The sequence below is a fragment of the Haplochromis burtoni genome, unplaced genomic scaffold, assembly GCF_018398535.1.
Source record: "Haplochromis burtoni strain Fernald_Lab_line unplaced genomic scaffold, NCSU_Asbu1 Contig_104, whole genome shotgun sequence".
Taxonomy (NCBI): Eukaryota; Metazoa; Chordata; class Actinopteri; order Cichliformes; family Cichlidae; genus Haplochromis; species Haplochromis burtoni.
Window position 1 is genome coordinate 40,727 of NW_024582465.1, and position 16,069 is coordinate 56,795.

At 40.8% G+C, this 16,069-nt stretch overlaps 1 protein-coding gene across 3 annotated transcripts in view; it reads left to right on the plus strand.

Moving 5' to 3' along the window:
* Positions 1-16,069, plus strand: part of tmem117 (transmembrane protein 117) — a 48,323-nt gene that overhangs the window by 18,563 nt on the left and 13,691 nt on the right. For all 3 annotated transcript variants that reach the window (XM_005927780.2, XM_042223167.1, XM_005927781.2), the window contains exons 3-4: positions 1,275-1,407; positions 11,722-11,821. In XM_005927780.2, coding sequence (XP_005927842.1) covers positions 1,275-1,407; positions 11,722-11,821 — 233 coding nt within the window. The remainder of the gene's footprint in view (positions 1-1,274; positions 1,408-11,721; positions 11,822-16,069) is intronic.

Here is a 16,069-nt window from a genome sequence, read left to right on the forward strand (position 1 = left end):
CTCCAACCTGTCCATTCTGAGCCAGGAAAAAGCCCTTAATGAGCACATTTCAGTTGGAATTGATTATTGAAAATCAGATTTTCAATACTGCTAATTGCAATGGCATGGAGGTATGTCCTCTCTATTAGCTAATATTTATATGGATGTTTCAAGCAGAGCTGCCAAAAACAAAATTGCTTGCATTTTCCTAGCACTTTTATCCAAAGTGCTTTGTAATTGGCCTCTCACTCATCTATTCCATTCTCACTCAGACGCTAAAGGCAGCAAGCCACCTTGTAAGGTGTCGTTCTCCAAGGACACTTCAAGCCATCAGTGCTGCGATTAGAAGATGACACACTCTCCCGAGCTAGCCTGCTAATACCTTCGTTGAGATCGTCAAGAGTCAAACAAAATGATCCTTTTCATGAATTTCTTCTGCGATTATTCCGATTTTATAAATCTGCAATGTAAAATCTTTTGGCAATCTCCTAGTATATTTAAGTGTCATCTATTTAGTTAAAGAGTCGATTTGACCCAGGTGGTAGGAAGAAGCACACTAAATGTGCAAAACAGATTGCTTCTGTTGTGTGAGCACTTTTGGGTTGTAGTTCGAGGACTTTGACAGGTGTTGTGCAGTTAAGTTATGCGTGTCTTTGCTTCACAATTGATATTTTCCCATCATCTTACTTACAAAATAAATGCCTTTTCATCCCACTCTAACCACCAAGTGTGACTTTAAGGTGTAAATATATTAAACAGGAGTCATATTACAAAAGCCAAAATAACTGTAGTTTTACTCTTGTACAAAATAACCTTCAGAGTTGTGTTGAGTCCTGCCACCAGCTTTCTTTGATTATGTGTTCTGTGCAGAAGGCTGCGTATCTGAATCAATCTTATACTCTGCCAGAAAGGTATTTCACCATAATTTGATTCAAAGCCAGGACTGTATTTAAAACAAAACACCACGGGTCACAAATGTCTGAATAATTTCTCTAAACTGCAAGCGTCATGAAACACAAGCAGACATCCATCGCTGGCATCGTCAGCAGATATAACGACATCCTGAAACCGGGCAGGAAAAGGCCCTTACTTCAGGGCGCTAGAAGTGACGCCTCTAACTGGTCTTTAATCTTAATTCCACTGTGTAAAGGGCACGTGTCTGGCTGTGGAGGACATTATTGATCTCCGACTAATTAATTTACTTTTATCCCCATTTTCGCGGCCATACGTGTTAGCAGGTTGACATGCTGTTTGAAGCGCCACTGACGGCAGTGTCCTTGTCGTGCTCCCTTTAGGTCGATACCTGCGCCTGAAAATGTTCCGCGAGGATCATGGCTCCTGGATGACCATGTTCTTCAGCACCATCCTCTTCCTCTTCATCTTCTCACACATCTACAACCTTTTCCTGCTGATGGCTGGGAGCATGAAGTAAGACGTTCAATCTCTCTCTTTCTCTCTCTCTGCTCCTTCCTACCCCCACCCTCCTTACCTCCTCATTCTGTGCTTCCCATTTGTTAGGGCCATTGTATGCTCCCCTTTGGCTGGTGTGATTGATCTAAACGTCTTGCCTGAATAGAGACTCGATACCGGTCTGATTAATCAGCCCTGACTTTAAATCTCAGGTGAGGGCAGACAAAGTGGAGGGTGGTTAATCCTGAAAGATCACCTTTAGCACCTGCACTTATTCTCCCACGATCTTGACTTTTATTTATTTATTTTTTTATTTTTTTAATGTGTTCTTGACATCTCTCTGGCTTAAAACCAAAATGTTGTTTTTTTTGTTTTTTTCCCCCCGTGTCACTCAGTCTGGGGTCTCGTGTTTTTAGTTACTGCTGCACCAGCTTTCCTGCTGAGAAACCACAGCAGAGCTCCCACACCCACACATCAACCCCGTGACAGAAATCAGTTTATTGCATTTGCAATGTGGCCATCTAGATGAAGGAAAACACGCCCTTGAAGCGGGCCAGCCAGCCAGACACGAGGTCGCAGCAAGATGATTTACCATTTTATCTGTTTGGCCTGTTAAAAGAAAGAAAGAAAGTGTGGCAGCTGTCTTTTCAGGTACAAGCTGTCACGAAGGGAAGGCCAGGGCTGTCGTGTGTCCATACAGCACTGCTTTTCCATATTAACAAGGAGCTTGAGCTATCCATGAGGTGCAGGCAGATGAAGGCTATTAGCTATAGGCAAGGTGTGGTGTTTTTCTATGGCCAGAGGGATGAGTTTGTATAATCGGCCCATCTGTCACGCCGGCCGGCACGGTGGCACCGGCATCCATCTTGTTCTGTGTCTCGCTGGCCGAGAGACGGGAAGTGGACGGCCTAGCAAAGGGGCCAGAGGAGGTCTGGGAAGGGGGGTCTGCTGAGATGTCGAATGCTGCTTGCTCAGGGAAAAGTTCCCCTCGCAGTTCTGCCGAGTCCATCTGTCACAGAGATGACCCTTATTTTAACATTTTAGTCTTGAATCATAGAGGGGGGGGGGCTTTAGTTTTTTACTCTGTCACTGCATTTTAGAACAGTGTTAAAATGACATCTGGATAATAGTGATGGGGGAGAAATAATGACATGTTCAGACGCTTCCAGAGGCGTAACTTATCATTTACATTTAACATGTGCTAGTTACACAATCTGTTCATGCATCAAATTCATCAGTTGTCTACGTATGAAAAATAAATAGATAAGTAAAAATGGCAGCTGTAACGGCCAATTAAGCAATTACACTAAAACCCATCCCTGTTTGCTTTGGATGTGTGGAGAGTTACAGCAGTTAGTGGGGGGCTGTAAAGCTCTACTGGTGAAGACAGATGGTGCTGTTGTAAAGCGAGTTAGGCCGCCGCTGCCAAGACACCTGCTCAGTTTTTTTTTTTCTCCTTTCATTTTTTATTTATTAATTTATTTATTTTCTGCACTTGCTCCCACCCGCCCCCCTCCTGTCCCTCTATCCCTCGCTTGTTTTCTTTCGGCTCCAACAGTGTGTCCACCAAGGACCCGGGCCCTGCCAAAAACCATTAGTGTTCACATCTCTGTTCAAGACCGACATGTAAGAGCAATGTTCACACTCCGCCAGGACGCTCCCTCAGAAAACCGGGCTCTGGGCTGTGATAGCAATGTATGCAGCAACGTGAGCGAAAAAAAGGTGACGGAGGGAGGGAAGAAGCGTGGCGGGCAGTGGGAGAAGTGCTTCAGCCCTGATGATGCAGTGAAACTTAAGTCTTTTGATCTGTGTCCAAAACCCTATTTGCATCGCCTCCTTTCACTCCTCAAAGCGCTCCCTCCTCCTGCAGCGAGACCGTTGGAGTTTTTTCTCTCTTGCCACAGCCCAGAGGAAAAGTACAATATCCCTTTGTGGCTGCAGCTGCCCCTCCTGTGAGGACGAACGTTGCTTTACCTTATTTATTTATACTGAAAGAAGCAGCTCCTGTGAGGGATCATTACCTCTATGAGCAGGCACGGGGTTTTCCAGCTTTGACATCTTGCCATGTTGCTGCACTGCAGGGGATGCTTTTCTGGTGGCCAGACAGGGGTTTGGCCCGCACGCACACACGCACACACACCCCATATTGTTCACGTCTTGCACCTCGCTCAAGTTAGCAGGGGTGTGTGTGTGCGTTGAATTGGGTGTCTGAGTATGTGCGTGTATGTGTGGAGGGGTGTTGGCTCGCTGACCTGATGCTGTATGCTGGCCATGCCCTGCGCTCATTAATATGCTTTAATTTTCTTTGACCTTTCAGTTGGTCTTGAGCTTGATTTAATTAAATCCAGTTACAAATCTGCAAGGAAAAAATAAATAAATAAAAGATAAACTGTGCCATCAGGATGCCAAACCTTCGCTGATAAGAGATGGCATATCATATTTTCTTTTTCTTTTTTTTTGGATGACAAGTATTTAGTCATGATTAGTCATGTACAATGGATTCATCAGTGCTGTTATCACTCAGCTGAAAGAGGTTTCCAGACTGTGTAATCTTGCACGTCCAACTGCATGTTAGCCAATATTTAAACAGCCACTTGTAGGTCAACAGCGATCAACCTGTTACCTGGCTTATGTCACATCAGGAAAAGGCTTCATCCACCGTGGCTCCCTGGGAGCTGTAATCTACACTTGTTACCGAACCCCTCACATCTGGGCTATTTGCATTTTAATGTAACTGTCAGATTAGGGGAGGGTGGAGGCGGGGGGGCTGTTTGTGCGAAACCAGGGGAGTGTGACCGCCCAGGGAGTTTGACGGGCTTCATGAATGTTCTGTCACGCCGCGCAATCCCATTCGCCATCTTACGGCACCATTACCAGCCGAAATCAGTCCCTAATTAGATGGTGTTATTTAATTAAGACGGCCCAATGCGTGGCGCACACATTAATCATGACTAATTTAGAGGAAGGGGGGAGGTAAAGTATGCAGAGGTGGAAGAAAAGCGGGGAAGCCTGGAAGTTTGATCTGAAACAGAGTTAGAGTGGGATGGGCGGTGGGGGAGGCTAAAGCTGAAAAATGACATCTATATTTCTTTTCTTCCTTATCCAACACAGAGGTAGATGGATGAATGCCGGGCTGTCGGGGCAGGAGGGGGTGTAAGCTAAGCAATTGAATTGTGGAGCAATGGATAGGGGGAGGTTTGCAGTGGACGGATATCTTCAGCGAGGAGCGGAGAGGGTTGGATGTGACATTTGACTACAGTGAGATAAGACGCCACTATAAGTTTATTTGTTTGGTTTACCATGATCCTTTGTGTCGCATGCATTCAAGTCCCCCTCGACCGTCTGTTTGCTTGTCTGGCACTAAGCTGGGGTAATACCACAGACAAAAGGCTAAATAAACAGTTCTGGTACGCGGATACCTCCTGTTGCTTGCAGTGCGGGACTTTGTGTTGCCTATGATACAGCGGGTTCAATGAACTGCCCTATACTTAATGATGCGCTAGAAAGAGGTTTATATTTTCTCACTTTGTAGTATTTTTTTTTTTTTAAATAATTCCTGAACACGTGTTATGAAAAGGGTTAAGATGCTTAATTTCTTTCTCCTTTCTGAATTTATTTCCCTGCAAATATTAACACTATATTGTTACTTCATGCTGTTGTTATAGAGCTGATTGATTTGGAACCATTGATTTGAATTGTTTCCTTGTAATTTGGGGATTTATGGCATATATGGAGCATAAAATCAAAGCGGAAAGACGTTACAAAGACACAAAAACATTGAAAATGTGATCATCACTTTTTTTGGTGCCTTTTAGAGATCCTTTCGTTCAGTGGGAAAATAATTGGCAGATTAAAGTGTGATGAAAATAACAATTTGTTAGTCTTAGATCGGCATGCTGATTAATATTCGATATGGCTCAGTGTTTTAGAGGTCGTCCAAAATACTTTACTCTTACGTCTTAATATTGAAACTCATTTACAGTTTGCAAATCACAGTGAATATCTTTGGATTGATTGCCTTTACCTACACCTACATGTACATTCTAAGAGCTCCTCCTGTTTTGTTTCACACTCCTACACACGCGTTTCCCGTTGCTATCTGAGTCATTACTGTGTATTTATGAAGTGTTTAGTTATTGTAAAGCGTTTCCCTTCAGAGTTATTTTATCTTTGCTCAGAATATCTCTAAACACAGTCTGGGTGCTATATCAAACTGTCGTTTTCTCTCTGACTACATTAACGTGCGGTTTCCCTGGAGCGTCAGCGGTGGCTGAGGTTGTCGTCATACTTCGTCATAAAGACAGTTCTAAAGAGGTGCGTGCCAGCTGGGCACTATAGTTGTATTATTTATATTATAGTACAGACAGACATGTACTGTAATATGTAGATGATTTAGATATGTAGATATCTAGAAATGTAATATGTAGATATACGTAAATGAAAGGTGGGTAAGGAAATTGTACTAAGACATGAGGTCCACTGATTATGAATGAAACAGCCACTCCACACCTCAACGGTACAAGACTCAGCTGCACCCTTGCATTTAAAGGAGAAAGGACTCTTTTTAGAGGATGCCAATGTTCTCATTTTGGACCTAGAAGACAGATCAAGACTTAGAGGTCATCTGCATCCACTGCGAACGAGCATTGTTGAACAGAGGTAGTGCTTTACAACATCAGCTGTCAGCCACCTACAATGCAGTCCTGAGATCCCTTCCCAGGTATCTTAACTCCCCACTCTCACCTTGCCTCAGGCGATCTCAATAGCTCACGTGATGGGGGGTCAGGGGGGATGTCTTGCAGATGTTCCACACCTTGGGCCTGGTCACAGTAATGATCACGACTTTATTCGTACCTTGGGTCATATAGCGATTCACACGATCAATAGTGGGTTGACAACCGTCAGGACCACCACCACCAAGGGAGCAATCCTCACTAGGGCTCAAATATCTGAGGCTCTGTCAGTTGTTTTAGAATTGAAAACATCTTTACTAACATAAAGAAGTCCTTTCTTTTATGTACTCAAGACTAATATGGATGTGGTCATTTAAAAATCTGACATTGGCTGATATGTTTTTTTTTTTTTCTTCGAGACCCACAAAACAGGGTGACACTGAATAAATTTCCCTAACATTTGTTATGTTTAGGTATTTATGAGTCCTTACTGACATAATATAACAACGCTGCTTAAAAATAATCTTGTTTTATTGTCACAAAAACAATACGCTCTGGCAGACTCTGTCATGATCAGATGGTTGCTTTGTTTGTGGTGATCCAAACACGTGTCGCTTTCTGGTAAACAAACTATGCCACATCATTACTCATAACGCAATAAAAGGGTGTTTCTCTTGTCTGTTCTTTACTTTTAAAATGTTAATTTATTTATTTCAGTACCAATATATTGGCAAATAGCTAAAACAAGCCATTGTATCACTGAATTATCAGGCTCTGTTGTGCATTCATGAAATGAACTGGGGCATAATCGGACATATGTGAGAGTGACTGGCCAGTCACCGTTATGGGCTGGGAATACTGGAAATCGGCAGATTCTTTTGCCTGGCCAGTCGATTGGTGCAAAAAAAAAAACAAAAAAAAACAACAAAACAACAACATAAAACTTTACGTGCTGTGTTGCTATTACATTTTTGGTCAATTTTTCAATAAAAGCAATTCATAAAACATTCCCTGGCATTTCCAAATGCCACACATAGCACAGAATAAAACAATACTAAGCAAAATCTTTAGGTTTACATCTATACAGGGTTTTCTGAATGTTTTTCACTACCTTTGTTGATTTCAGATATGCCCTTAAGTTGAACTAAGATGGATCTACTTTTGATTTATGAACCTTTATGAACTTAAAAATCTAAATATTGTCACTGATGAAGAACAAAAAAAAAGGTTGTCCAAACACAGAATATCAACTTTATGACTGCACAGTGCAATCAGCCTGAAAATCTTAAGTTTAAAAATAAACTGGGATTCCTGCTCTTGTATTTGTTATGGTACTGTGAATAAGGCCACTTTGTTTGTGTCGACGTTAGTGGCAAAGGCTTGGGATTAGTGACAAATCCACAAAGAGCTGTCGATGTCACCGGGAAATCATCACATGAGAAATAAAGAAGTTAAAGAAAGAACCCTGCGTAAAGTCTGTAGCACCTTTTGTCATTTGCTTTTAACCAAATGTCCCTCATGTACATTAAATGTTTAAATGTGTCGTTTAAAAATTTTATGTTTTATTGTTAAGACTTTGAAGTGCCTGTAAATGCATTTGGTGGTAAAATACACATGCACCTAGTTGTGGACTCTTCTGTCCTAATAGAAAACTGATGAGTAGAAGAGCCAGATACTGTCTATGATATTGCTCACTGATATTTACTCCCAATCTTGAGCCAAGGGAATGGCAAAGACTATAGGACTCAATCTTCAGCCAGTTTAATACAATGGGTGAGTGACAAATTGAGATTGAGATTTTAAGTTGCCTTGGGAGACGGTGTAGTGATAGTGAAGAGAGTCAATATTGACAGCTTTATGCTTCCTGGTAACCACTGCTGCTCACTGTTGTATACTGTAAATACAGCCTTGTGTACTGTAGTGCAGAAGGAGGAGACGGGCAATGCATTTTAATGTGGAGCCAGCCAAGGTCGCAATTTAATGTTCTGAGGGAGTCCAGTCTTTACGGGGCAGAAGAGGTCACTCGGTTGTTACAGTCACTAAATCACTGCCTGTCCAAAAGAGAAAACAAGTTTATAAAAGCCAGTGTGAGGGCTTATGTATACGTCCAAGCGGACATTGAAAAAATTAATAGAAATTGAGGGCATGTGATGACTCAGAGTAGTGAAAGCTCTCTCAGCATGCTGTTTTATACCCTTAACCATCATAGCTGCTCTCACTTGGCATATTTGATTAAAATAAAATTAAATCATAAACCTTTTTTTTTAAATTAAATATATCGAGGAAGACGGTGCACAGTGTGAGGGTTGGGCACAATGCTGCATTGCAGATTGCTGATGAAATGGAAAAGCCATAACAGTAGAGGAAAGACTTTTATTGGTATACATATTTAAAGCCCCTGCACAGAGCCACACTATTCCTGAGAGTCTCGTTACGTGGCACATTCGTGTGGTTTTATGTGGCCACAGTTCTAAAAAGAGGTTCCGATGCATTATCTTGGGAAAACACGTACCTCTTGCTTGGGCGATGCATAATGATTTTAATAATGTTCGTGTGCTAATATAATGAAATGGCAAATAACCGAAGGCCCTAGGAAATTCTAACTGGACATTATAATTCAAAAAACTGCACTATGACTTGCTATAGATGTTATCACTCCCTAGATGAGGCCACAGCACCTGAACTGAAAGTAAAAAATATTTAAATACTTGCTTAGCAGTATTTAATTGAAATGCAAATAAACAAATTAACACAGGCTAATGGCAAAGAAAAATCTGGCTGCCAGCATTACTTTGACAAAAGTCAATATTATTTAACCCAAAAGATGATAAATTGATGCTCTTACCCCGAACCCATAAAGCCTTGATCTCCTGGAGCAGCAGTCCCCAACCCCAATATTTTCACGGACCAGCCTTTAAGGTGTCGCGGATAAATACAACAAAATAAAACCAGAACCGGTACCAAAGAAAAAGAAGATTTATTCATCACACACGGGAAAAGACCCAGGGAAACCAAGTTAACGATAAAAACGATTAAAAAAAAAAAAAAAGCTGAAAACCATGAATTTCACACCCGAGCCTCAGCTCTCGCAGCCCGGTACCATGACAACGACCAGTCCGGGGGTTGGGGACCACTGTCCTGGAGGATTCTTCCTGTTAAAAGGTAGTTTTTCCTTCCCACAGTTGCCAAGTCTTTGATCATAGGGGGTCATGTGATTGTTGTGGTTTATAATTTTCTTATCTACTATTGTGGGGTCTTTAACTTACAACAGAAAGCGCTTTGATGTGTCTGTTGATACGAAATGGTGCTATATAAATCAAATTGATTTGAATTATCAGTGTAAAAAAAAAAAAAATTAAAAAGGAAAGTAAGTAAAAATCTAAGCACGTAATGGAACATAAATAATGTGATGTGAACTTGAGTTACAGTGACAGCTAAACCCAGAAACGTATCTCTAGGGACTTGAAGAAGTAAAAAAAGTGAGATTTCTTGGCACCAAAGGGGGGGAACGAAATATTTTGCAGATGGCAGCACTAGTGCAACAGTTGAAATGGTCTGGTTAATGTCAAACAGGGGTAACACCCAAACTCCTCAAACTTTGTAAGTCTTTAACCTCTGTAGCACAAAATTGTAATTTCTTGCATGCGATGTGACAAGACTGATAGAAAGGCATTGAAATGTCCTTGAATATTATGTCTGAACAAGTGTGGGAAACCTGATAACATTCCTCAGAGGGTCAAAGCTGGCTGAGCCGGCCGTGCTGGCACTGACATTGCAACTGGCTCTGCGATTAAGCCACGGGAGCCATTTTAGGGCTGATTATTCATGGTGCTACTGTACTGATGTTCCACTACACTGAATTCTCTCATTAGGTCATCCGGCTCTAAAGGCCATTAAATTTTCAGTCAGCATGAATAAGTCAGAGAGTTCTGCCTCTGATCATGCAGTGCGAAGAGTCCCCAAACTCATCATAGGTGCTCTGCAAGAAAAGGAAAAAAAAAAACCTACTTCAGTGCAGGGGTAACATTTGCTCAATTAAATATGTGAGAAGGGCAGGGGTTGGCAGCAGGGTAGTTTTTTAGATTTAAAACCTACCATGTGGTGCCAGACAGCATTTCCAGAAGTATCGATTAGAATTTCGCTGCGGGTAAATGACTCCCAATGGGATCTCCTTGGCAACTGGAGCCGCGCCAAGCCACTGAATGTCTAACCGACTTAATGCAGATATAAATCGCCATTCCAATCAAGGCCGTTTTATTTGCGGCCTTAAGTGAAGCAATACGTCACCTGCAATGCTGCACATTTTCGTCAATAAAATCCTGTCAAATCCGTTAAATGCATGCTGCATTGATGACATATGATTTATGCTGCTTCGTTCCAGGGAAGGATATGTCATGCATAGTTGGAGTAAGCAGGTAGTTAAGAACGGTTGGCATTTGGGTCCCTAGTGCACTACAATTAATCATAATTGCTTTGTATTGCCTATGAACCTTTATTGTGCTTTAGATCTGCACTCCCATAGCATGAAAAGCATGAGCAATTAGCTTTAATTAAAACTAATTCCTACCCGTAATATCTTGAATGGCTTGCCTTCTGCGGCTTTTTGTCCGATTGATTCGACTTGTGTGACAACAGCTCATTTACAAAGTGAACATGAAAATGAAGCATTATGGCGAAACATGCACTGAAATAAATTACTAGATTCTTTTTTCTTTTTCCGAAGCTTCAGCGCTATAGAAAATATTTTCATTGGTGTTTTAATGTGGCCAGAAAATAACTGGAGAAAACAAAGAGAAATTGAACCATTGACTTCAAATACGACCCCTTGAAAGCACAGCCAGAGCCCTATCCACTGCCATCTATTATATTCATGAGTGTGACCTGTCGGGGGTGAGAGGAGGCTGCAGGGGGAGGTGATGGGCGCCCACCTGCTCAGTTTCTAAGACAACTGCCTGCCAGGAGATCAAACAGGCCTCCTCGCTCCCCTCTGTTCTCCTCCTCCTCTCCCTTGCAAGTCCCATATACGAGGCGACTGACCCACTTTTCCTGCCTCCCTGAGCCATTACCTGGAGAAAATGTAGTGATGTGGTGTGCGAGCATGTTGGGTTGGTGGGTGGGTTTGCAGCACTGAACAAAAGCTTCTCATCTTCTCCTACTGTACAGAAATGAAGGTGTAACAAGGACTCCAAAGAAAGCATGTCATTTCTTATCAGATGCTATTGCATGTGAGATTGCTTCTCTAATGGCGTGTCTTGGCCTAGTATGTGTTTTGCTTCTGTGCTGCCACACATGTTAACTGAGCTCACTCAGCTAGGCAAATTTGCCAGACAAATGGATAATTTGCCAAACACTGCGGGACCAAATGAAAGTAGTGATACTGCATAAATTCCATTGCGCTGGTGTAAATTGTTTACAATCCTATGGGCTTTATGGAAGGTAGAGCCATCACTTATTGTTTTCACGGCATTAGATTGATATTGATTGACTCTGACAGCTAGCATCATGATACTTAGGCCCAGTGACCATTTTATCTCTTTCCCCCTCTTGGCTCATTTTTGTCAGTCCTCTTGCCACCTTCCTTTGTGCTTGCCTTTATTACCCTTATGCTACTTTTTTTTTTTAAATGTTCTTTTCACTCTGGTGCTCTCTTTCCTTACAGGCCTCACATGGTGACAGAATACATGGGCATCAGGAATGAGAGTTTTATGAAGATTGCTGCTGTGGGGACATGGATGGGAGATTTTGTCACTGCCTGGATGGTGAGATTTGAACTCATCCGTGTCCACATTAAATAAGTCAGCTTTTATGAAAAGAAAGACAGACCTTCAAATTTTAACCCTGCATTATGAAAAGCACAATGACTGAAATGATTGAAAAATAAACCTCTTATTCATGCTAACACCATGATTTGTTAAATGAAATTGTGTTAAGCTTTATTTTTTTCAACGCATAGTAGATCACAGTTTAATAAAGAATAGCAGCTTTATTTAAGAAAATGTTTAAATATAATTGGAAATGCTGAATAACTAAAATACTAATACTTTTTGATAATTTTATGACTCTTTTTTCATACCTGATACAAAAAAGATCTAATCAAGAGAAAACCATTTAGTTCAGCCTGCTTCATTAAAGTGAAATATACAGTTAGCAAAATAATAGTAAAAATCTAATAGACGAATGCATAAGCAAGTCAGTATTAAAAAAAGTGAAATAAAAACTCAGTCTTGCTAAACTTGGGATTCTTGTGAAAACATCTGCATTATATTGTGAAATGTTTTCCTGGTAACATTTTAGAACTTTTTCATTAGAGTAGCTGCTCTTTATAGCTAGCTTGCTAACTAGCTTGCATTTAATTTCACATTAGCATGTACTTAAGCTAATGACCTTTAGCCTGTATCGTCATAAACTGCAGAAATAATAATTGTTTGGGTTTTGTTTTGTTTTTTTATTTGTTTTTTTTTTTATTTTATCCACTCCACACAGTGTATCTGAGACAACTGCCTGATGGTACAGAGCTAAGAATAAAAAGAGCCCTAACTTCATAAATTAGCTGAGCAGCAACAATGAGCATCAAGTATTTAATATAATATAGACTGTCATGCACTGCTCAAATACACTATGCTGAATTACTAACCCACTAAGCATGCTTATAGGTTTTGATAATTTTATAAAAGTGAAATGTTTTTCTCTCATATCTGATATGAAACATTTAATCATTTTCATATCCTAGAAGAAGGCAAACAAAATTCTGGTAACATATATCTGATAGACCTTCCCAGACTATAAGTTTGGTCAATATAACAAAAAAATTGTGAGCCTAAATACTCAGCCTTCCTAAAACTTTGTACAAATCTGTGACAAATGACGGACGGTGCAGAGCTAAGAATAAAAGGTTAACAGCAGCAACCTCTAAGCAGCAATGATGACCAAGTATTTGACCCAATGAGTGTTTAAAAAAAAAAAAATTAAATCTGATAAGCCTTGCATGGCTGCAAGCATGGTTACTTTTAGCTGTGTTCATATCATAATAATTTAATAAATCATGTTTACAACCAGGTCAAGATACAAATGAAGCCATTCTTCACGTACCAAAATCTAATTTCTAGGTCAGGTGTATCCTCTCAGCCATATCAAGGCACACACTTACAATGCAGCTTTCCACACTAATCTAGTTCAGTCTGCTATCAAACCCTCAGAGGAACATGCGACTGATGTAAGGAGGGTCAGAGGAAACAATAGGTGCACAGGGAGGGACAGAGTGTGTTGTAGAAGAAACCTACCTCTGTTCATTTATCAAAATAAAAAGAGGAGGAGAGCTCCAGCGGGACAGGACTACCTGTGGTGGGAGGAGTGCGGGCTTTGACACCAGCATCCACACAGCTGAGACAACTTGACAAGCTCTCTCACCGGTCACATTAGTATTCTACAGTACATACTGCAGAGAAAGAGAGCGGGTGGAAGGAGAGACAGAAAAGGAGGCAGAGGAGGAGGGAGGTAGTCGGTAAGAAACAGAGGTGAAGGGGAAAGGGAAATGTAAAAGTGTGGTCAGAAGGGAGCCAGGGGAGGAAGCGAGTGAGAAGGTGAATCAGGGAGGCAGAGGTAGGCCAAGACGAAGTGCTGATTCCAAAATCCCTCCAAGTTTTTCTTTTTTTTCTTTTTTTTTACATTTGATTAATTCAATGAGGCACTTTGAAGATGACCTCTGTGTCTCCTCTGCATAGCAGATTTACAGTATAGCTTTACTGGTTGAGTGAACAGGAAGTGTCTGTTTTTGAAATGGTGCAAAGCCAGAAACATCTCATCGATTCCCTGATTCACATTCTTTCTCCAACACACTATCTGCAGTGAGGTGCTTTATTGACGAATTGACCTTGCCTCTGCAGCAGCTCCACATAAAGAATATAGAGGAATTTCTTTAGACGCTATGCTTTCTGACACAACTCTGCAGCCGTGCAAAGAAGATCTCCCGTAATTGACTTTTAATGACATTAAGGATGACAGCGTAAAAACAATTTCCCTAGCTGTTGGAAGCACAACATTAATACTGAAAGAAGCGAGTATGTTTCAAGGTAATCACATAGTCATTAGTGGTAAATCAACAATGGAATGCTATTCAGTATGAATCATTCAGTATTCACAACTTTATATCTGTTCAGTATTCAAAACTGTATACCTGTAGAGTAACATGTCATACAGTTTAGGGAAATAAGCATTTAATCAGCTGCCAAATTTGTAAGTTTTCACAGTTAGAGACTTATTATTTTTTAATTTTTATGGTGCTTTCATTTTAATTAAGAGAGAATATTAACCAAAAATCCAGGAAAAAAATCCATTACAGAAAAGTTACACAATGATTTGCTCGTCACTGAGTGAAATAAGTGTTTGATTCCTTCCATGACTTAGTACTTAGTTGAGAAACCCTTTTTGGCAGCAGAGGAGTAAGATACTTTCTGTAGTTGGTCACAAGGTTGACTCTCATCTTAGGAGGAATTTAGACTCACTCCTCTTTGCAGAAACTCTCTAAATCCTTTCGGTTTCTTGGCTGCTGCTTGGCAACTCAAATCTCCCTCCATAGATTTTCTATTGAGGAGTGGAGAATGGTTAGGCCACTCAATGACTTTAATGTGGTTCTTCTTTAGTGTCATTTGTTGCCCGGGTGGTATGTTTTAGGTCATTGTCATGCTGGAAGACACATTGACATCCTCAGTGTTCTGGCTGAGGGAAGGAGGTTCTTGTCCAAGTTTTTATGGTACATGACATGAAGTCAGCCCAAAGCATAGTGGTCCTCCCCTGTGTTTGATGGTGGGGATGGTAATCTTTGGGTCATACTTGGCATTTCTTTTTCTCCAAATACAGCAGGTCAAGTTGATAGAGCAAATTAGGTTTCATCTGACCATAGGACTTTCTCCCAAACCTTCTCTGCATTGTTTGAATGTTCTGCAAACTTAAGACAGGCCTGCACATGTGCCTTCTTGAACAGGGGGACCTTTCAGGCACTGCAAGATGTCAATCCATCACAGTGTTGTGTTAGCAACAGTCTTCTTGGTGACTGTGTAACCGCTAACTGCCTTCAGATTATTAACAAACTCCTCCTGTGTGGTTTTGAGATGATCCACCACCTTTTTAAGGATCATTCTCACCCCATGATGCAAGATCTTGCATGGAACTCCAGACTGAGGGCGATTGATGGTGTTCCATCAATCACTATCTTTCATTTCTAAATAATCAAACCAACCGTTGTCACCTTCTCACAAAACCTCTTGCCGATGGTCTTGTAGCTCATTCCAGCCTCATGCAGGTCTACAGTCTTGTCCCTGATGTCCTTTGACAGCTCTTTGCTCTTGCCCATGGTGGTGGAAAGGTTGGAAAGGAACAAATTGATCCTTTATACACATGACGAGTTGAGTTAAGGAGTGTCTGCAAATAACATAGATTTATGGGCACAGAGTCATGTACACGCATACATGTATATTTAGGAGGCAGAATTATGTGCTTCACTGTAAGTTTGTAACTCTGGAGCAGCATGCAGCATTGTTATTTGTTTAGCATATACAGTAGTTAGCATATGTATAATTGAAATGTCCTGATAAACCAGATGGTTTGATTATGATTTCCACTAGATGGAAACTTTTAAGTAAGAAATGCTAATACTTTGTTTCTTATTGTTTGTTGAGAATGTTTGCACACGTAATATGGCAACACTTGAACATTATCTAAATGGACTGGCATTTATATAGCACACTTTTTGAGTCATATTGACGTGTACTCATCAAAGAAATATTTTTCAAAAACACTAATAAGATATAAGAGATTTATGTACCACCCAAAAATTTAGACGACATAGTCAAAGTTTCCCTTTGACTTTGAAATGATTCATATTACTTTTATGGCTATCTAGTACATTACATATGTAGCTACATCTAGAAGGTGGTTAGCCCAAATCATTAGGGAAACAGGTAGCCTGCCTTCATCAACAAAAAAATATAAAAATCTTTACGATCCTCCTC